This window comes from Sceloporus undulatus, chromosome 5, assembly GCF_019175285.1.
Source record: "Sceloporus undulatus isolate JIND9_A2432 ecotype Alabama chromosome 5, SceUnd_v1.1, whole genome shotgun sequence".
Taxonomy (NCBI): domain Eukaryota; kingdom Metazoa; phylum Chordata; class Lepidosauria; order Squamata; family Phrynosomatidae; genus Sceloporus; species Sceloporus undulatus.
This window is the reverse complement of record NC_056526.1, coordinates 22,308,669-22,331,839: the sequence shown is the minus strand read 5'-3', so window position 1 is coordinate 22,331,839 and position 23,171 is coordinate 22,308,669. Positions and strand designations below refer to the sequence as shown.

Genomic DNA, 23,171 nt, shown 5'->3' with positions numbered 1-23,171 from the left:
TGGTTCAATGAACAGCTAAATATCCTTGCACACATTTCAAATATCAGTATAGAAAAGCCTAAACATGTCAGAACAATCGCATGACAAGTTTGCCATATCCCAGCTTCAGCTCAAGTTCACTCTGAGGCAACACACCCAGCAAACTAATCACCCCAAGGCAGTTTTGTCATTCTCTATCACAAATGAAGATCCTCAGAATATGCGAAGATTCCTCATTGATCCCTTCTTTCCACCCAGTTTTCACGTAATTCCCACCATATTTCAAATATCCATTAGCACTCCCTCTGATGTGAACAATACATTTAGGTTTGATAGTGAATAGTATCTAGGACTAATATTTTGGCACTCTGGAAGTTACACCCAAATGTAAACACCCTCCGATGTGACTAGCCCTAATCTGTCACTGTAAACCCTAGATATGGGAAGGCATTGACTTTAAAGGACTGTGAGAAGTCAAAAAGTGTATTTTGAGTTCTCTTACACTATTATCTTCACAGCATGACCTTGGACTGCTCAGTTCTTTTGCAATTGACCATAAACACTTCTTTATCATTGCTTTTCCCCAGTGGAAACCCTGTTCTGTTTAAACTCTGCTGTGTCTATGTAGACTCTGAATCTAGATATTAATGCTGACTCAGAAGGGATAAAATAAGGAGAACAGCGGCTCGTGATAGTGCATTCAGGGTTGGAGTGGGCAGAAGACCTGCAACTGGCACAGGAAGAAAGTAAAGAAGGGTAATTGGTAAGGAGGAGAAAAGTATTCATGTGGGAAGAGGAAAAGATGATCTAACCATTCCTTGAAAATATACTTGACTGGATGAATCATGTAAGGATATTCTCTTTCTATGTCTATATGTGACTGGAGTACACACTTACAGAACTGGCTGCCAGCAGCTCCTCCTAATACAGTATATCACATTGCATTCTCTTTCTGGAATGCAATTACAGAAATCCAGCACAAAAAATCACTAAACAGGCCCCCCTTTATGCTTATCTTTTCAAATCTGCCAGAAGCTCAGAATGAGTTTGCATGACTGTACAGAGCTGATACGTGCATTTAAAAGCCAAAGAATTCAGTCTACATGGGCAGAATAAGGGAACTTTTTTCCCTGCGAAAAGCTGTCATTGGTTTTGTCATCTCTTGTAAACAAAGTATCTAAATCATCTAAACAAGCATGTAATACATTTACCAGGATGTTTAACAGTCCTGCTGGTATCTTTAACTCCCAAACCGGCTGCAACAGAGATTAGTTCATTCCACAAATTCCAGAAGCCAGGTCCATTCATGCAGTTTAAGTTTGTTACTAAACAGAAACATGAAACGTGCAAAAAGAGGATATAGCCATTTTCATTTAAAAGTAACAGTATAGTTCTAAGCTTTTGTACTCTTTCCTCCTATTCAGGTTGCATTAGATTTCATTCTGCATAAACACATCTAGGATTGCAGCCTTGATTTCTTGCTCATCTATATTCTATCTGCTTGGGACCACAGGCCAAAAACCAACTTGGGGAGGGACATGGTGATGAGAAAAGCATTAGATCTCATTCCTCCTGTACCATTGTCTTATGTGAAATGGCATCATGCTATATTTAGTTTTTCAAAAATCCACAAGAAGTGCAATCACATTCCCTCTAGTTTAGTTCTCATTACTATAATGAAAGAAAAGGAATTGAAATAAAAAATCAACTGAAGTAGGCAATCAAGGCAAAAGAGTATCACACCATAAAGGAAAAAGGAAAGTGCTGTGGCTTAAAGGTTTGGGAACAGGGTGGTTTGAAGGACCAGCGCCAGCTGATGGTTGTCATATGATAGGCTTTGACATCTACCTGCAAATACTTTATACTGTCCTCAGGCCTGCTTTGGAATATATAGATTTTTAGATTACCTTCTTCAAAATGTAATAAACTAAAAGGAGCATAGCCTTTTAATCAATAAGGGTCATATGTAATTTTGCCTAATGCAGGTCACATGTCTACACATAAATATAAACATTTAGAGGGCATTTGTGTCTGCTGGACTACAGGCTGAGCATCCCAAAGTAAAATTTGCATATTGCTCCGCTGTGGGCCCCACAACAAACTCCAACTCCCAGAATTCCATAGCATTGAGCCAGAAAAGGAGCCAAGTTAATGAAACAAACTCATACAACAATGGGTCAGATTTTTTTTATAGAGTGATAAATAGATAAGACACACAGACAGGTAGTTGTTGTTGACAGCTATAGATGCTAGTTGGGAATGGGAAGAGTCACATTTCAGCCATGTTTAAAACAAAATAGTCAACATTGCCTATGTTCGTTGAGTACTTATGGAATAGTGTGCTTCAAAGTGGATTGGGCAGTAAAGGAATGTTGATGCTACTTGTGTTACATCCCTTGTTGTTATTTTTGTGTGCCTTCAAATTGTCTGACTTGTGGCAACCTAACATGTGGTTTTCTTGGCATGTTTCTTCAGAGGGCATCCCTTTGCCATCTTCTGAGGATGAGAGAGTTTGACCTGCCCAAGGTTACATGGCTGAGCAGGATTTGAACCCCGATCTCTAAAGTCATAGTCCAGCACTCAAATCTCTGCACCACAATGGGTCTCTATACCCCTGGCAGCAGCATTTTTCAAAAGATCACCCATTTTAGAATAGTGTACAGTGACTACTGCTATTATGGTAGTTTAAGTATAAGACTGCCATCTTGTGGAAAACTGAAACATCCCAGCACAATAATTGCTTCAGGTAAGATACTTGTTTATTTGTGCTTCAGTACAACCGTTTGGATTCTATGTTAAATGATGCAAGTTCCTGGAAGGAAAGATTCCCAAACCCTCCTCCCTACTTGCACCCCAAAATGCCCCCCAGAGGATCGAGGCACAGTTCTTCTGAAAGCCTTGGACTCAGAAACAAGGATTATTAAGGGAGGGGAGAAATTGTGTGAATCCATGTCTAAGTCTCCACAGTTCCACCCTCACTGTCTCATATGTCTCACAGCTGCTCTAAGAGAATTTCTAAAGAGTGGGGTATAAATACAATCAATCAATCAATAGATAAGTAAATAAAATATTGGTCAGATCAGGCATCCAACACTCTAAATTTTTGGAAGACCTGGGCAGATGCAATGGGAAAGAGACAGGAAAAAAATCCTCTTTGAAACTCCTTAGGTCAACTTATCCCAAGATACAAGCCATTCTGCAATCATGATTATTAGCAGAATTTTAAAGTTTGGTAAATGTGGAGCTGGAGGGAACGCAGTGGTTTAGCAGTTAAGATGCTGACTTTGGCAACTGCAAGATCGGCAGGTTGGCAGTTCAAGGCCCAAGCGCTGCATGATGGAGTGAACTCCTGTCACTAGTCTCAGCTTCTGCCAGCCTAGACGTCTGAAAGCATGTAAAAGTGTAAGCAGATAAATAGGTACCACTTTGATGGGAAAATAACAGCATTCTGTGCAGTCATGCTGGCTATATGACCACTGGAGTTGTCTTTGACAACACTGGCTTTTCGGCTTTAGTAATGGAGATCAGCACCGCCTCCTATGGTTGGACTTGACAACCTTGTCAAAGGGGAAACCTTTACTTTTTTACCTTTTAAATGGAGAGCCCTTATGTTTCGACTAGAACACTCAGTTTTATGGCCAACCTAAATACATTTAAGTGTAGAGGTCAACTTACCACCGCAACTTCACCACAAGGCTATATACAAAACATTCAGGTGCTTTCCCAATAGAAAATAAAGCACAGCAGCTGACTTTGGGAAGGTATTGGTAGCCAGGGTCGCTTGTCACTCCGCTTCCCCCCAATGCAAGGGGCTGCTATGTGAATATGCTTCAAGAGGGAAGCGGAGGAGCAACTCCAACCACCAACACATTTCAGAGGCCAGCTGCTGTTTGCACATTCACACAGCAGCTGGCTTGGGAAGGTGTTGGCAGCCAGGATTGCTTGTTGCTGTTGGGAGTGCTCTGATTGTGTATTCCTGCATGGTAGCAGGTTGGACTGGATGGCCCTTGGGGTTGTTTCACAGCCTCTATTTAAAAACCTCTGAAGGAGACTCCACCATACTCTCTCTAAGGCAGCGTGTTCCTCTGTCAAACAGCTCTTGCTGTCAGGAAGAATGGCAGCCAAGCAGTTTGGGCCATGTTTTTACCCATCTGTAAAACATTTTGGGAGCTCTGTGACTGAAAAGCAAAAGTACCAATATTTAACATAAATAACCTGAATTTCCAAGGGTATAATCATAACCAAATGTGGCTGCTTCCTTTTCCATCTGATCTATTTGTATGCGTAGGTTTTTTCATTCGTAGCTTTGCAATTTGGACATTACTGTTTCTACTTTTTAGTATGCTGATAAAAAAAAAACCCTTTAGTTGTGGTAACAATAAAGAAAATCTCTAGTAAATAAGTAGGAATGAACACTGGCAAGACCCACTGTTCTTGCCGAGTTAATTGATCAAAGAGGCACGATTACCTTCCCCAATGGATATGATCGCAGCACATTACTGTATCCTCTGCAAGCACATTTATTAATAAAGATCAGTAGTACATGTTATAATTTATGTCACCAGCCCTTAAAGTGTACATTGGTGAAGTACTTTCCATTTTAACCACTTCGCTGCTTGCTTTCAGACTCTGAATGGTTAGAAAAGAAACAGGTTCTGGTCTAACATTGGCTGCATCTACACTGCAAAACCAATGCAGTTTAAGACCATTTCAACTGTCATGGCTGAATGCTATGGAATTCTGGGATTTGTAGTTTCATGAGCTATCTAGCCTTCTCTGTCAGAGAGCTCTGGTTCCACGATGTACTACAAGCCCCTAGATTGCACTGCTTTCAGATGGAAACCACGATCACATCCGCAAACTGCAGAAATAATCCATCTTGGCACCACTTCAAGTGCCATGGCTCCATGCTGCGGAAATCAGGGGGTTGTAGTTTTGAGGCATTGACTGGATTGTTTCTACAGTACGGCAGCAGCCTTCAAGCATTCATCATATGTTCCTTAAGGGCCAGGGTGGTGTAGTGATTTGAGCGTTGGACTATAACTCTGTAGAGAAAGGTAAAGGTATTCCCCATTGGTAAGTTTGTCAAGTCGTGTCTGACCTGCTAGGTTGGCAGAAGCTGGGACTAGTGACATGCAGCACTTGGGCCTCAAACTGCCAGTCTGGAAGCCAGGGTTTGAACCCCAGCTTGGCCATGTAAAGCAACAGGGTGACCTTGGTCAAGCCACACTCTCTCAGCCTCAGAGCCATCGTGAACTCCCTCTGAAGAAACATTATTATTATTATTATTATTGGGTTTTTTGTGGGTTTTGGGGGCTATGTGTCCATGCTCTAGGGGAATTTATTCCTGATGTTTAGCTGGCATCTGTGTGTGGCATCTTCAGAGAATGCTGCCACACACATTGTTCTGTTGTTGATGGCAAGGCCTCAGGGAGGGAGGATATACAAGAGATTAGTGACTGTTTCAGTGTAGAGTGACAGTCCTCAGTCTTGTGGGCGGAGCCCCCTTAGCTCCGCCCCCAATCCCAGCATGCATTGGGCGCCGCGCGCATGCGCACTTTCCGCAACCAAGATGGCGGCGCCCACACTGCGCGCAGGGCAGCGCTGGCTCTTGGCGGCGACGCGGCTCCCTCAGCTCCACGGCCAGCGCCGGAAAGGCCTCTTGGCCTCCCAGCTGGAGCGGGGCCTCTTCCAGGAGGTGTTCCCGCCTCAGGCGGCTGAGGAGGGGGAGCTGCTCCGCCTCTTGGAGCCCGGCGGCCAAGCGCCACCCGCGACGGTCTACTGCGGCTTCGACCCGACGGCCGACTCGCTCCACGTCGGACACCTCTTAACAGTGCTGGGCTTGCTGCACTTCCAGCGCGCGGGCCATGACGTCATCGCGGTGGTGGGCGGGGCCACGGCGCGGCTGGGGGACCCGAGCGGAAGAGACAAGGAGCGCGAGCCGCTGTCGGAGGCGCGCGTGCGCGAACAGGCGGCGGGGCTGCGCGAGGGGCTGCAGAGGCTCTTCCAGAACCATCGCGAGATCTTCTGGGAGGCAAGGGGCGGGGCCCGCCTGGGCCGTCTGACGCTATTGGACAACGCCGAGTGGCTGGAGCGCGCGCCCGTGCTGGACTTCCTGCTCTGCCTGGGCCCCCATCTGCGCATGGGCGCCTTGCTCTCCCGGCAGAGCTGCAAGGCCCGCCTCGGCAGCCCCGAAGGCATGGCCCTGGCCGAGTTCCTCTACCCGGCCCTCCAAGCCTACGACTTCCTCCACCTCCGGAGGCAGCACCGCTGCCGGGTCCAGCTGGGAGGGGCAGACCAGATGGGGAACATCATGTCCGGATACGAGCTGGTCTCCAAGTGAGGAACAGGGAGGGATGACAGCTCAGCCCCGGTCATAGTCACAACGCTGGCCTCCAGGGAGGGCCAGGCCTAGGAGCAGAAATGATGGGGGTAACACTGGTCTCTGTGGAAGCCCCGGGGAAGGCGGGCTCCTCCCTTTTGCATAATACAAATGCAGTCATAAGCCCGAGAGAGGAGAGGGCAGCATAGAAGAACTAGTAGTGCTATCGTTCTTCTGCGTTTTGTCTTGAGAAGAGGGAGTCTAATGCTGGCGTTGCCCTTTGTTTCCTATCAGGGTCACAGGCGAAGACGTCTTCGGAATAACCGTGCCTCTTATTACCAACACTGCTGGGAATAAACTGGGGAAGTCTGCTGGGAATGCGGTTTGGCTGAACAGAAGCAGGACCTCTCCTTTTGAACTGTACCAGTTCTTTGTTAGGCAGCCAGATAACATTGTAAAAAGGCAAGTAGATCTCTTCTATTTACCCTTCATTCAGTTGTTCTAGAAAACTACGTTAAGGAGAAAGGAAAAAGTCTGGATTGTTGGTATGTTCTACTGGTTAGAGAAGACATCCCAATCTGGTACCTTTCATATGTCTTGGAGTAGTTTAATCCCTGGCCATTGGCCATACTAGTCAACGCAGATGGAGGCTGGGATAGAGCATGGATTGGCACTGGGCAGACTCAGGTCAAGTGTCCACTCAGACCTGAAGCAAAGGCCAATCTGTCTCTAGAGTCAGTGAGATTGGAGAAAAGGTAACATGTAAATAAGCTTTCTCTGCACCAAAAGTCCAATCCTCACAGTTCCCCTGGTTAATCTGCCAGATGCTCTCAATACAGAAGGGGCCCCTTATCTGCAAGGAATATGTTCCCAGAGTTATTGCAGACAGTGAAAACGGGGGGTAATAGTGAACCCAGTATTTCCAGAAGTGTTCTCTCGGCTCAGAGTTGCCCCGGAGGACCTATAGAGACCTAGAAAGGCCATATTTTTTTGGACGTGGGTCAGTGAAACTGCAAGTGCTGGTCCCCAGATAAGAAGGGTACTGTATATTCAGAAATTACAAAGAATTAACACAGCATTTGTGTCTTAGGTTTTATGAGTTTCTAGGCAGATAATTTCAGATAATATTCTCCATATTTGCCATATGAACAAAAAAGGGCTTCAAGGAGTTTACAAATACAGAACTGCTACAGTTCTGTCTGCTTCTGTTGCACAAAGGGTTTCTACCTCTGTCCAGTGTAGCATTAGCCCTCTCACATCCTAAGTACAGTCGCTTCTCCCAATTTGCAGGGGATCCATTCCAGACCTTTCACAAATTGGAAAAAAGCAGATATTTGAGTCCCCATTGGTTATAATGGCAGTGCAGTCCCATGTGAATCATTTTGTCCCCGTTTGCCATCTGCGAAGGAGCAAGACTGCGGACTCCCAAGTCTGCAAACAGGAAGGGACGAGTGTACTTATTGCTAGTGTGGCAGTTTTTTGGCAACACGAAGCATTGTAAAAATGCATTTTCCATTTTAATTAAGGTCCAAAATACACTGCAGAATTAATCCAGTTTGAGACCCCTTTAACTGCCCTGGCTCAATGCTAGGAAATTCTGGGCATTGTAGTTTTATGAGACATTTAGCTTTCTCTGTCAGAGATGCCACAACAAACTATAATTCCCAGGTTTCATTAGCACTGAGCCAGGGCACTTAAAGCGGTCTCACACTGGATTGTTTCTGCAGTGTGTTTTGGACCTAAGTTATTTTTAACATAGATAGAACATCGTTTTTAGAAACATAAATAACTTGCATTAAAGATAAGACTGGGGTACTGAAGCAAAAGTGTTTCCGTCTTCCTTTAAGGTATCTGAAGCTTTTCACTTTCCTTCCTCTTCCGGAAATCAATCACATTATGGAAATGCATGCTAAAGAGCCTGAGAAATGGGGACCACAGAAAAGACTTGCTGCGGAAGTAACTAAGCTTGTTCATGGCAAGGAAGGTCTGGAATCTGCTAAGAGGTAAAGGGCATTTTAGGTGCTTAAAATGTTTAAGTGGAAAGTTTGTTTCTTTACCTAAATTGAGAAAAGCTATTTCTGCGCATAGTTTGGTTGTAATATTGGTTATTTTTCTTCTTCTTTTCAAACCCTAGATGTACAAGGGCCCTTTATTACAGTGATATAGCTGCACTGGAGACTATGTCTGACCAAGAGCTACAGGAACTCTTCAATGAAGCACCATATATTGAGCTGCTGCTTGAACCTGGAACAACGGTACTTGATTTATGTCGGAAAGCTAATGCTGTTGCAGATGGACCGAGAGGGTGAGTTAAGATCTCAATTTCTAAGGCAATCGTTTTCAATCACCCTGTCACACTTTTCTAGTTTTGTACCTTTGTGGGATTAAAAATCCCATATTCACTAATACAACTTGTAGGACATTATAATTATTATGTGTGGGGAGAAGGAGGTGGAGCTTGACAACATGACAGGTTTTGATGTAAATGTTTTTGACAGAGCCAGTTCCACAATCAATGAATTTCAGTAGTTTCATTGCAGCATCCCATACAAATAAAAGGCTAGATAGCAGTAGATCATGAGCTCAAATGTACTGATGATACTCTTTTAATGCATTCTGGTTTCAGTAGCATCTTTGTAGTTGTTAAGGGAGTGGCAAACTGCATGTTTTCAGTGCTTAGATGGTCTAAATATGCAGTAGTCAAAAATACGTTAATCCTAGCATATGAATACATATCCAGATAGAAAGCCTCTGGAACATCTTAAGTTAGACAATTAATTGCCAGATAATTTGGAGTACGTTTTCCAGTCACTGCAATAGGCTTATTAATCACTGAGGTTGTTGCAGAGGTTGAGATAAACAAGTAGCAAGATTAAGAGTTGTTTGCATCGTCCGGGTGAACTGTGTATTCTGGTAAAAGTTCACTTTTTTACTTGTAACTATTCTTTAGTCAAGAGTGAAACCAAAGTTGCAGCACAGGTTGCACATCTAGAAAAATTCCTAGTAACAGCTTGGTTGGTCTCTTTTCCTGTTTAAAAAAGGCAGATTACCTATTGAAGTGACCACTTCTAATGTGTCAAGCTTTTCTGCATGCATGCAAAAAACTAATGCCTTTTTATGTCAATAAATTATCAATCTTCACCTCTAAAATTGGATGCACACACCTTAAAGAAAACAGTATTAACACTGTAGTATTTCTGTCATAAGCTATGTTGTGTTGCATCTTTGTAATCTCAGAACAGAATAATGCTTGTTTCTTTCTTTGTGTCTGGCTGCATGCACACTCCAGTTTGACACATTTTAACTGCCATGGCTCAATGCTATGGACTCCTCGGATCTGTAGTTTGCTGTGGCACCAAAACTCTTCGACAAAGAAGGCAAAATGTCTCATAAAACCCAGAACTCCATAGCTTCGAGCCAGGGCAATTAAAGTGGTTTCAAACTGGATTATTTTTACAGTGTGAATGCCGCCCAGTTAACTATGCCCTCCAGATGTTAGGCTACTACTCTAGTAATTTCCAGTCAGCCTGGGCATTGAATGAGGATGATATGAGTTGGAGTTAAATGCATCTGGTGTTGGTATCCCTCACTGAAATTTATTGCTTCTAAACTGTTCTACCAAGGTTTACTTCCATTTTGTCTGACTATATAATTTCTTTTCAAGGTATCGTGACATAACAAGTGGTGGAGTTTCTATAAACCATGTTAAAGTTACTGATCCTGATACTATTCTTGTTCTTGGACAACATATACTGAGTAATGGTTTGTCACTCCTTCGGATTGGAAAGAGAAATTACTACATTGTGAAATGGCTTCAGTTGTCACATGAAGAACAAAAATGTTAATTTTTTTTAGGTATGTTATAGGAGTACACATTACTTGAAGGGACTTCAAGGGAAAGTATGTACAACTAACAAGAAAAGTTGGACACTTGTGGAGTGATTACTTTTTTCTCACTGTGTGAGATTTGCTAAACTGTAGGATCATTTGGAAGATGGATGGCATTTCATTCCATACTTTGATCACAGAACATGTAGATTCTATCCAAATAATGTAACGATGAAAGCATTTATAATACAATAAAAGAAAATGGTTAACTTTTCAGTTACATTGCTGAATGCAAGTATTTGTGTAAAAACAACCACCTGTGCTGAATAGCATGGAGTTCTGTTTTGTATCCCTTGGGAAAGTAGTCAATGTATATTTTATAGGGCATTTAACTTTAAAATAACTGTTGCTCAGATATTGGGGATTGGGAGGGAGAACTGCATAATGTGATACATTTGTAGATCATGGGATAGAGTATTGCTATGAAATAATAATTACAAAATAAGAGTACAGAGAGCTAATGTGGTGTAGTAGTTTGAGTGTTGGACTGCAGTGCTGGAGATTCCTGCTTGGCCATAGAAATCCGCTGGATGAATTTGGCCAAGTCACATTCTCTCGGCCTCAGAGGAAAGCAAAGGCTCCCTCTGAATAAATGTGGCCAAGAAAACCCTGTGACAAGGTTGCAGGAAGTCAGAAACGATTTGAAGGTTCACAAGAGGTATTCACAGATGGGTGGGTATGGCTCCCTAGATGTTGAATTGCAGCTTCCAGCATCCATTGCCATGCCTTAGACTTTTGGCAGTCACAGTCACATGTCTTCTGTAGGGGCACTTGATTTGCATGCTTATCCAATACAACCAAATGGTGCTATTACATTTCCATTTTACATGGTTATTTTTAAGTTAAATTTTGTGTAAGTCCTCTGAGTTCAGCTGGATTGAGCTAGATATTATGTCCATACTATCCCAGTGAAGGTTGTAAACCATCTTCCCTCACTGTGTTTAGGTCTATTGCCAGGGCCAGAAACTGCCAAACCCTGTTGTAAACCAGTAGGTTTTGTCTACTCTTTTACACTGGATAACAAAGATAGCAGTTTGAAAATGACATTGGAAGGTACAGGGATAACCATAGCTTCTGCAGAGGTTGCAAATACAGTACTATGCTTAGGACCAGTTTTGCTAGAAAGTAGAGCAACTAAGAACAAGTCATCACCCAGCCTTTCCTCAGAGAGAGAGAGAGAGAGTTAGAGTTAGATTTCTTATACTTAAGGTACTGTTCCATTTGAGCCATGCAGTACTAGCAGATGATATTACAATTGGCCCTTTACTTTTCCCAGATTTGACATTTGTGGATTTGATTATTTGCAAGTTTGCCAATGGCACAGCTGGTAAGGGTATGCAAACACCCATCCTGCCTTCCACAGTCCAGAATTAACTGAGGGAGGGTGAGGGCTAGCCAAAGCACAGGGGAAGACAGGAGGGGCGTGTGGCAGAGGAAGATAATTGTGCATGTTCATCTCTCCCATCTTCCCCCATGTATTTGCAGTTTTCCCACTTTCCAGGGGGTTTTGCACCCCAACCCTCGAGAATGTGGAGGGCAAACAGTATTAGATTCTTTTGGAACACTGAAAGGCTGGAGGAACACCCATTTCTAGAACTCTGTTTATTTGGAATATGTAAGTAATTTAAAGAAAAGTAATTATAATTGCAACTATTTCTCCAAATGAGTAGCTGACCAATTTAGCAATTTCCTGAAATCCTTGAAGTGCATGGGCTGAAACTGGCCTAGTAGTTACAAACACCTTTTTACAAGTGCCTTGAGAAGAAAATTTTTAACTAGCCATACTCCAAAGGATGGTTTATTGATGTAAAACTATCATGGTACCACAATCAGATTTATTTACAATACTCGTTGGTACATTGTCTAATCTTGTGTTTATATAGGTTGAAGAGCTTCACCATTCTTACCAGTTCTAATATAACATAGATTGCACTAGACTGATTTTTGAAATTTGGCAAGATACATGGCTGTTAGACAAGGTGCATAAGTCAACTAAAGACAGGAAGAGCACTGTAAATGATGTCACACCCAGATGACCTTAAATCTATCCAATATGTACATAGCATGCTAAATTTAAAACCCTGTTTTTCCTTTTCTATACCTGTAACATTTAGAGTGCTAGTACAGACATGGCATTAATCATTGCTATTTAAAATTTGTTCAGTTATTGCTGAAATCCACACTGCAACTATATAAATTTAAACTGCTAAGGCTGATTGGAAACTCAACTACACTCTTGAGCCTAACCCTACACCGGTAAAGGCTTGTGCTTCATAATCTAGGAAGATGGAGCTTTACCATATTTTAAAACACAAAAAGGACTTAGATAACCTGGTACAGAGCTCTCTGCAACTTACTCTTTAAACTCTGATCCTTTGAAGGGCAATATGAGCTTCAAAATCTATTTGGCATACAAGTCACAACCAAGCTAGAGGAACACAGTATCAGTGTTAATATTACTATCTACCGCTGTATCTGGAATGAAGAATAATATTAAGGGGCATGCCTTTAATTCAGAGGTGAATAGCTTTCTGAGGGTGAGCCCTTAGAAGGCAGCACCTGCCACCATGTGCTTTGAGGAGGGGTATGGGGCAATTCTGAACTGATTTATGCCACGACAAATAAGCCTTTTACAAAGTTAAGTAGGAGGTTAAAATATTTGGGGGGGATCACAAAAATGTCCCCAAGTCGGCTGTATTTTCCACACACCTGCTTTACAGAATGTACAACTAGATGACACATGAACCTTTGAACAGATTTGGGTGTACATCCAATAACCAGCAAGTATACACAGTTCACCTTTCTTTTTTTCTAAAAAAAATAGTAGTCTGACAAAGCCATCCCCTTTCATATGGATGAGACAAATTAAAATTAATATTCAAGCTTAATTAGATAACCGCAATAATTTCCCAGCAGTGAAGGGAGACACATCGTGGTATGGGCTGCTCTTTCCATTCACTCTAATGGGCAGGAAATCTTCTCTGATTATCCACTAAGGAGAATAGCTCTCCTTGCAGGCCAGTATTGTTTTTGCTCTGATAGAATGCACTCAGGTTTGCTCCGCTTGATTGGTCTGTCTCTCACTTAAAAACCCCAGCCATTTCTTGCCTTTGTCTCTAAACTTCTTTGCCTTGCTATTGAGGTCTATTAATTACCTATGACTCTCTCTCTCACCCCCGGTCAAGTGCTGAGAGACCACATGGATGATAAGACATGCCCAGATTAGCTCAGGGTGAGGAGGGAAGTCACAGTCCTTCCAGAGACACAGCAGCCTCCCTGAAGTCAGAATGGAGACAGATCTGTGGGGATTCCCTGGAGTTGGTGGGTGAGGAAACATCCCACCATTACTGAGCCCAAAATGGGCCAAAGATAGAGGCAGGAGACCCGGGCAAATGAGAAGGCAACTACAGGGAGGGGGTCCAACTATTTTTGAGACAAGGAATCATCTCTGTCCCCCTCACCCCAACCTTGTGGCTTGACTGAGGGAGTTAGTGTCATGGAAAGCCACATCCCTAGTCTCTGCAGTATCACACCCAAAGGAGAAACTAGGATAGGCGCAAAAATATTTGCTGGAAATTATCTCACAAATAAGGCAAACTGTTCTTTTCTACTCTGCATATACTCAGACTGAGTATTATTTGAAGGGGGAGGATGATAAGGCAGGTATCAGGAAAGTTACACATAATGTAAAGATGTTATTCTCAGTTGTCAGACACTAGTACAGGTTTACTGGATTCCATGAGATAAACTGTTATTCCTCAGAGAGATGGTATACTGAGTTTAGTATTGATCTTGCCCCAACAAATTTTCCAAAATGCTAGATGTGGCCCTCAAGTAGAATTTTATTGTCGCAAGATTAAAATGATTCTAGGTATGCATTTTTGGTATGGGTTCAACTGCAGAGATACATTTAAGACCAAAAAATACAATTCAGTTCTTCAACCTGTCAGTGCATATTCTCATTAAAATAAATTAAGTGTTTCAGAACATCAGTTTCTCTTTTTAGCATGTTGTGTGGATAAAAACATGTGCCATATGTATGAAGCCCACAGGTTTTCTCCATAAGCACAGAAGTTGAGCATGGGTAATGTGACTCTTGTAAGCAGGTCAAAACAAGCTTATTTTTGACACAACTCCTTGGTGCACGTCAAAATCATAAAACCTTTAGGAACCAATGTGCATTTTATGAAACAAATAAGTTAAATTTATCATGTGTACAAAAAAAGTGACAGCATAATAATGGACTACAAAACTATAAATTAATCTGATAGATACCTTCCTTTGCTTAAGTGTTGTGTAAAGATTCTATACAGTAGTATGTTTATTTTGTTTGTTCTTGCAAATGTACTGCTGTTTATTTTCCACATTTATTTAAGAAAAACATGACCTCTGTGATTTTTAATGCTGCTTCTTTTTTAATTTGAAAATTAAATGGATGGTCCCAGGGTCTTGGTCCAGTCCCTAGCCAAAACGTGATGGGGAGTCAGAGGTACTTGAGAACTCTGATTGCTTCTTGTATGAAACTGCCTCTTAGCAGAATACCTATTTATAAATTAGTCCAGATTTCATCTAAAGTAAAATCCACCAATGCAGCTTGGAAGTTAACCAAATATTTCCTTAAAATTCTAAAACATGAGGCCACACATTACATAAATTATAAGGCAGTATTTCTACTGTGCCATTTATCTGTGTGAGATCTGAATGCATGCAGTTTAATTTATAATAAAGAAAATATAATTGTGTCCTTTCTTCATGGGTGAAAACTTATCTTGCAAAAGCAGCTGGAAAAGCTACATCACAATACAACATTGTTCATCCTATCCACAGGCAACTCATTTAGCAAGCCAGGCACTGGAATTTTACATGGTTCTTTCCCCCGTTTAATTCAGTCCAGTTCCTTATAGGAGAACAGACTTGTCCTTTGCACCAGGGAACTGGTAGGGAAAACGGTGATAAAATAGGACTCGTTTTGCAAAATACAGCATACTTTTCTGTCTGTAGAAAGCCAAACCAAATGTCTTACATGAACAGATTTATACATACTGCAGTACACGTAGGAGTTCATGAGTATATAATATAATGTCTAGCAATTTTAAACTCATCAATTTCTTCAAGTGGAGAAGCCTTCACCAAAGGTGTGTCTCTCGAATCTCAGCAATAATCTGACTGGCTCGTTGCAAGGCCTAGGAAAAGAACAGAGAAATTCTGTAGGCACAGAAGCTTGAGATCTTCAGGACTAACACGTTCTTTAAAAAACCAGCTACTATGTTGTAAAAACAATGGATTGTTCCAGTGTCTCCTTCATGTGCATAAATATTTGTTAGGACTGTTGGAGTAGGATTTGTGAGATCTGGATTATAGCCCCAACTGAGCTGTGAAATTTACTGGATGACAGTGGTCCAATCATTCTCTACCAGTCCTACCTTTCAGGCAAAAAATGATCAACAAATTTAACAAATAAAACTTTTCATTATACCAGCATATCAATAATAATAATAATAATAATAAATTTTATTTCTACCCCGCCCTTCCATAGATATGATCAGGGCGGCTTACAAATTTTAAAACATTTCAGTACAGAATAAAAATTCAATATAACAGTTAAAAACATTACTACAAAAAACAGGAACAGGAAAACAATAAAATACACATGTCAAGGGCAAGGAAAAGGAGAAATTAGTTTACATCGGTCCGGGGTCGAAAGGGAAAAAAGAGGGCAGGAAAATAAACAGACAATCTAAGGTGGGAAGGTCAGCCGGAATAGATACGTTTTCAGCTTTTTCTTGAAGACAGCTAATGAGGCGGCGGAGCGAAGCTCTGCAGGGAGCTTATTCCAGAGTGAAGGGGCAGCAATAGCAAAAGCCCTCTGTGAGGTCCATGCAAAGTTAGACCTAGGGACCTTCAACAATTTAGTCAAGCTTTTTCCATAAAAAATAATCCATTTGTTTTAAGTAGAACAAAGGATGCAAAAGGGGATACACTTGGGTTCTATTTTGTTTTCAATTTGTCTTAAGCATGAAGGCTATAGGAAGCAGCTCATGCTTTTACTGCAAAAAAAAAAAAAAAAGATTTAGTGCAGGTTAACCAGTCTACATAATTTAGCTATTTATGCCTCAGCACCCTAAAGACACCAGAATCCACCTGATCTTGGAAGCTAAGTAGGGTACTTCAGTAGGAAACCCTGATCAAATGCCAAGAGCTGTAAGCTCTATTTCTGAGGAAGGAATTGGCAAAGCCATCTCAAAATATTCCTTGCCTAAGAAAACCCTATGAAATTCATGAGTTTTCCAGAAGTTGACTGGCACATACATTTATGCCCCAGCTAATGGCCAAGAAGACAAGCATAGCATGCTACACAAAACTTTTATGTAGCAGTAATACTTAGGTCTCTGTGAAAAGTACATTAACTACATTTGAAATTTTGGTTACATTAAACCAAAAAAATGTTTAACTTGGAGATTGTGACAGTTTGAAAATATCACTTGTAAACCAGCATATACCTATAACTATCAGCCTTGTAATGATTCTTCACATTTTTCTGAAATTACAACAAAAGGGTTTATGGTACCTGTAACATGTCAGCAGCCTCCTTCCTGCGCTGAGCCATGTCTTCTGATTCAGTCAAAAGATCATCCAGCAATAAGGCCTTATACAGCTGTCCCACTAATTCACTCTGAAGAGCGTCTTTCACGTGGTTAACCAGAAAATGCATCACAGCTTTTGGCACACTACAAACAAAAAGAAGCAATTTTACTACTAACAGCTGCTTTAAGACCCTAAGCAAGAATTCCACCTTATGTTCTAAAAAGGTAAATATATTTCTATAAGCTGAAAAGCTATCAGATAAAATAATCTGGAGAGTGTATAGGCATCAAAAATGTCTACCCAACAAATTAAAATGAAAAGAAAGGAGAATACAGTGAATGGATAATAATAATAATAATAATAATAATAATAATAATGTTTATTTATATACCGCTTTTCCAAATTAGATCAAAGCGGTGTACAACAGGAAGTACAATACAAAGTCAACAAAAAAAAAAACACAACAGGCCTCTCTCCCCCTCAAGATGGTGGTCGGAAGGAGGGCTTTTTCTTCGTACAGGCAGGCAGTTGGAGCTTGCCTGCCTCTCTCCCCCCAAGATGGTGGCTAAAGGGAGGGCTTTATATTATATTATATTATATTCTGCTGTGCAAGATAAAACCTTACTTTTTCATTACTTTTTTCTGTATTGGGAAAGGACTTGACAGGGTATTAGGAGGAGGAAAAGGAAAACAAGCTGTGTGCCACAAGATCTTGCTGAATCAAGGTTTCTCCCCAGAAACGCCTACCGTTGCTGCAATTATTTTATTGTGTGATACTTGTATTTATAAATTATTGTTGGCTTTATACAATGAGTAAGATTAAAGAAAGGTAGTGTACACATAAATTGCAATCCAGCTTCAGGCGATCTTGGATGAAACGGATTATCTGGACCCATTTCAAACTGGCTTCCGGGCGGGTTACGGGGTTGAGACGGCCATGGTCGCCTTGGTCGATGATCTCCGTCTGGGCATCGACAGGGGAAGCGTGTCCCTGTTGGTGCTCTTGGACATCTCAGCGGCTTTCGATACCATAGACCATGGTATCCTTCTGGGGCGCCTGGCAGAGGTGGGAATCGGGGGCACTGCGCTCCAGTGGTTCCGGTCCTACCTCTCCGGGAGGTCCCAGATGGTGCAGCTGGGAGGCGTGTGCTCCGATGAAAGGGCCCTTAAAACTGGGGTCCCTCAGGGGGCCATTCTGTCTCCCATGCTATTTAACATTTACATGAAACCGCTGGGAGAGATCATCCGGAGACATGGGGCGCGGGGTTATCAGTACGCTGATGACACCCAATTAATTTTCTCTATGTCTCCGACTGATGCAGTGACTGAGGATGGCGTCTCTCCTCTCGTGGCCTGTCTGGAGTCAGTAATGGGCTGGATGAGGGAAAACTGACTCAAGCTGAATCCAGAGAAAACGGAGGTACTTGTGATAGGTCCCCCTGTCCAGGAATGGCGGTAGTTCCACCTGTCCTGAACGGGGTCACGCTCCCTGTGAAAGACTCTGTGCGCAGTCTGGGGGTGCTTCTTGACTCGTCGCTTCACCTGACTGCTCAGGTGAACGCGATGGTCAGGAACACCTGCTATCAGCTTCGGCTTATTCGCCAGCTGCGCCCATACCTGGCCCAGAGGGACCTTGAAACTGTAGTACATGCTCTGGTAACCTCGAGATTGGATTTCTGCAACGCACTCTACATGGGGCAACCCTTATACCAAACCCGGAAGCTACAAATGGTACAGAATATGGCAGCCAGGCTGGTCACTGGAACCTCCAGGGCCAGCCACATTACACCGGTGCTTAAAGATCTGCATTGGCTGCCTATTCGCTTCCGGGCACAATATAAGGTGTTGGTGATGACCTATAAAGCCCTAAATGGCTTGGGCCCAGGATACCTGAAGGACCGCCTCTCCCCGTATATTCCGTCCCGCACCCTCAGAACATCTGGGCAGCAACTCCTTAGGGTGACAGGGGCTAGGCTGTCCTCCACTACGAGGAGGACATTCTCCATCGCCGCCCCGGCCCTTTGGAACACGCTGCCCATAGAGCTCCGCTCGACTACCTCCCTGGCCCAATTTAGAAAGGACCTGAAAACCTTTCTTTTCCACCTTGCATTCCCCGACTAATGTCCAGTGGGCCTCCCTTCCTCTTCTGTGGCAAAGAGGATGGGCTAACAGGGGTTTTATATTGTTGCTGTATTGTTATATTGTATTGTTTTTATTTGGAATGTTGTGATTGTATTTTTTATTATGCTGTAAACCGCCCTGATCTGCGGAAGGGCGGTATAAAAATAAAATTTTTATTATTATTATTATTATTATTATTATTATTAAATAAAAATATGCCAAAAAAGTTATTATGCCAAAGTAATAATTTCATAGTAGCTTCTAATTACATAGTCCACTGCTTTTAGATGCAAGAGTTGTTGCATGCCCTCCAGATGTGTTAAGAGTATAATTCCTATCAGCTCCAAGCAACATGTCCAGCGTAATTACATTACCTGTATTACAATTCAAAGTCTCTAGAGGGTATCAGGTTGCCAACCCCAGCTTAGAAAACAAATACAGGAAAGAGCTGGGTTTGGGCACAGATGGCTCAAATTCAAATAATCTCTCACTTTTCTGCAAGCCATTTCCTTTTCATCCACACATTAAGCTAACTGCGTAGGACTACTCACTTTTATTTACACACAAAATTAGGTGTCAAAATAATAAAAACTTAAGATTCCAATTCTATAGTATAACCAACCTGTCTTGAATATTCTTCCTCACAATTAGGAAATATGATTTGATGAGGCGTTCAATCACCTCACAGTCTCGCTGCTCTCGGGCTGAAAGCTTGCGTGCAACAGGAACAGGCTAGGATAACAAAAGAATCAAAAATATTTCACAACTAAGCATTTTACCAGATTATGTTTAGAGTGAACTACTGAAAGGTGGCAAACACCCTGCTATTTTAGGCATGTTGCAGCCTAATAATGCCCTCCTCCCCCCCCCCAAAAAAACCCCAATGCTACCAAAAATCAAGCGGGGGCTGGAGAGCCATGTTTTTTGGATTTCAGCTTCCAGAAGTCCAGCTAGTTTGGCCAGTTATAAAGGATTGTGAACCTTGTAGTCTATTGTATCTGTAAGACAAAAGTTCCCCACCCTTGAGCCAACGTAGTGTACTGGTTTGAGTTTTGGACTACAACTCTGGAGACCAGGGTTTGATTCCCAGCTTGGCCTGAAACCCACTGGGTGATCTCGGGCAAGTCACATGCTCTCAACCTCAGGGGAAAGCAATGGCAACTCCCCTCTGAACAAATCATAATAATAATAATAATAATAATAATAATAATAATAATAATAATAATAATAATAATAATATCTTTATTTATAGCCCACCTTTCCACAGATCAAGGCGGGTTACAATATGCAAAATACACAATTGCACAAGAATACAATGTCATAATAAAAACATCAATAAAACACATTAAAAGGTACAATTAACAATTAACAACATCCAGTCTAGCTCAAAATGCAAAGCTGTAAAGGGAGAGCAGGAGTACAACTGGGACATTAGGGGAAAGCCTGCTGAAAAAGGAAGGTTTTTAGCCCCTTCCTGAATAGGTCGAGGGAGGTGGCCATCTTGTCAAGAAAAACCCATGATAAGTTCGCCTTAGGGTCACCATAAGGCATACAACAACAAAACCTATTGTATCTGTAAGACTTGGTTCCCCATCCATGCCCATACATTGGAGGTGTCACTAAATTTCATTGGAAACCTTGAAGGCGATACTAGTTCCATCATTGTTTTGCTATCAGAACTGTCACTCCAACAACATTCAAGAATGATTCACAAGAGCTAAAGTTTCCTGAGAAGAGATTTCACACACACGTATTCTTGCTTCCTGGATTGAATAAAAACTGCTCTCATGGTCTCAAGAGTATTGCATCTCAAAATGGTGGCTTTCCTTTTAAGAGTTGTTTCTAGCTTTTATGGAAACAACAGAACATAAAAATGTGGAGGTGTCATCAAGTAAGAGATCAGAAACTACACAAGAATGCAACACTCCCACATTTCATGGGGCAGTTCAGAAAGCCCATGATGGTCTTGCTATTGCACTGGAATCAGAGCTGGAAGAGAGTGCAAGGGCCAAGCTTGAGTATTTTATGAGCAATGCTGCATAGGAGGATTTCAGCTTGCTAGATGGGACATAGGCCTTCTCGCTACAGAACTCCATAACCTCCATGTTCTATCTCCAGCTATATAGGGGCCTCCAAACGCTGTGGAGCAGATACTGAAAACAAGCAAAGGTATGCAAAGAGAAAACAAACTGCCTTGTCTCTGTTATACTAATAGTGTCACTTGCATCATTTTCTAGAAAATATTCTAAGCAAAAAAAAAAATACTTTGGTGTTACATGTTTGTATGTCTTTTGGTGAGGAAGGGGTGCTGGTGATAAAAACCTGAAATGGGTTAGGGCCTCAGTTTAAGGACTGAGATCTGCTGAAGGCATCATCTGTCCCACCAGTGGGGGCAATGAAGTATGGGACAACACAGAAGAGAGTGTTCTTTCCTGTAGCACTCCAGCTTGAAATGTTCTCCTGTTGGAGGCCTGACAAAAGTCAACACTGGCTTCATTCTTAACTTAAAATAAGTTTTATTATTTTATTAAAGCCTTTCAGGCTGAATTAATATTCCCCAAATCTAGACATATGCATAGTTTTAAAGTTTTAACATCATTAAATTGTTTAATAAGCTACTGTCTTTTACTGTTTAATAAAATTATCAAAGGTAAAAATTTCCCCCTGATATGAATGTCTAGTTCTAGCTGACTGTAGGGGGCAATGCTTATCTCAATTACTAAGCCAGAGGGCCGGCGTTGTCCAAAGGTGACTCTGGTGGTCTAGCATGATTTCACCTGTTACCTTCCCACTGAGAAGTGGTACCTATTTATCTACTTGCATTTGCATGCTTTCGAACTACTAGGTTGACAGAAGCTGGGACAGAAGCTGGGACTCACTCCATCATGTGGCACATGGGCCTCAAACTTCCAACCTTCAGATCTTACGATCATCAGAATTGGTATCTTAACCACTAAGTCACCACATCCACAATAACATTTAGTAAATTATCTTTCTTAAAAAATCAGAAATTCTTTTAATTTGTTTAATTTTATTTGCAAGCTGTCCTGAAATTTCATAATATAGGGAAGAATACAACTACCATGTGACACCTTTTTCCACAGAGGATATGCTTCTGGACCTACTGAACAAACAAAAAACCATGGATAATAGCAAACTCTACTGAAATGAATGACTTCCAGCAGAGGACATAGAAATCCTTGAGAGAACAACTCTCTAGGAATTTCTATGTCCTCCCTGCATGGCTTTATGGTCAATGTTTGGCAAAAATGTACCATACAATTGTGCTAGAGGACCCAGAAAATGCCTAGAGAACATTTTTTCCCCAGAGGAGAGTAAGTGAAACCACAAGTACCAGTCCCACATATACAGGGGTTGTACTGTACTTTAAATAAATAATAATAATAATTTTTTTTTTAATTTAAAGCCACTTTCAAAGAAAGGATAAAGCAAATCAAAAGGAAGTCTCCCATTACTAAGAAATACTTGTCAGGCATGACTACTTTCTATTTCCACCAAAATCTAGTTCTATTCAGTCTGTTACAGTTATGTTTCTGTAGAAACTCACCACATCCAGCAAATTTACAGCATGGCCTTTTTGAGGGCTAGCAGGCAGTACTGTTACTGGTTTTGATTTTTCCTCAGCTAATATCTCCTCTGCTCTGGAAGTTTTCAGCATTCCTCTCCAGTTGCCTGTTCCAGATTCTGGAGCTCCTTCTCCCATAGCAGGGGATGTCTAATGAAAAGCATTGAAATACAAATCAGTTATTTTCAAGACAAATAACTCATACATTTTCACAGTGGGGTAGCCACATGTTGCAGTAGTGGTTTCTATTTAGTTTACTTGTTATTTATCTCTTCTGGTCTACAAGGATTTAATATATGTGTTCTCCCCACAACAATTTTACTCTATCTTTCTCTTCAGTGATATAAGCTGGACTTGTTATAGCCTACTATTTCATCTAAAATAGGAAACAACTTTTCAACAAAAAAGAGATTACGTTATGTGGTTTGAGTACTCAATTGTGATCAGACATGCAAGTGAAAAGACTAATTCACCCTTACTTTATCAAGTCAAGATATGATTGACCTAAAGGATTAATTTTCTTGATACAGCAATCTGTGTAAATCATATTTCATCATCTCCACAAATTAACATCTGTACCTTATTCCGCAGGACAAAAAAAAATTAAATTTTTGTTCCAGATTATGGAAACATGTTAAAAAAATGCAGCAGACTATAAGTTTTCACAAAATACAACTTTTCTAGCCAACT

At 41.5% G+C, this 23,171-nt stretch overlaps 2 protein-coding genes across 7 annotated transcripts in view; one reads left to right on the top strand and one right to left on the bottom strand.

Moving 5' to 3' along the window:
• The first annotated feature begins 5,530 nt into the window (after nucleotides 1-5,530).
• On the top strand, nucleotides 5,531-10,409 carry YARS2 (tyrosyl-tRNA synthetase 2). Its single transcript, XM_042466893.1, has 5 exons — nucleotides 5,531-6,318; nucleotides 6,596-6,763; nucleotides 8,149-8,304; nucleotides 8,436-8,606; nucleotides 9,966-10,409. Exons 1-5 carry the CDS (start codon nucleotides 5,552-5,554, stop codon nucleotides 10,144-10,146), a joined length of 1,443 nt encoding a protein of 480 aa, XP_042322827.1. The 5' UTR covers nucleotides 5,531-5,551; the 3' UTR covers nucleotides 10,147-10,409.
• A 1,593-nt stretch (nucleotides 10,410-12,002) lies between these two features.
• Nucleotides 12,003-23,171, bottom strand: part of DNM1L (dynamin 1 like) — a 49,327-nt gene continuing 38,158 nt past the window's right edge. For all 6 annotated transcript variants that reach the window (XM_042466887.1, XM_042466889.1, XM_042466888.1 and 3 more), the window contains 4 exons: nucleotides 22,464-22,631; nucleotides 19,518-19,627; nucleotides 16,758-16,917; nucleotides 12,003-15,372 (listed from right to left, as the gene is read on the bottom strand). In XM_042466887.1, coding sequence (XP_042322821.1) covers nucleotides 15,316-15,372; nucleotides 16,758-16,917; nucleotides 19,518-19,627; nucleotides 22,464-22,631 — 495 coding nt within the window. In that variant the 3' untranslated portion in view covers nucleotides 12,003-15,315. The remainder of the gene's footprint in view (nucleotides 15,373-16,757; nucleotides 16,918-19,517; nucleotides 19,628-22,463; nucleotides 22,632-23,171) is intronic.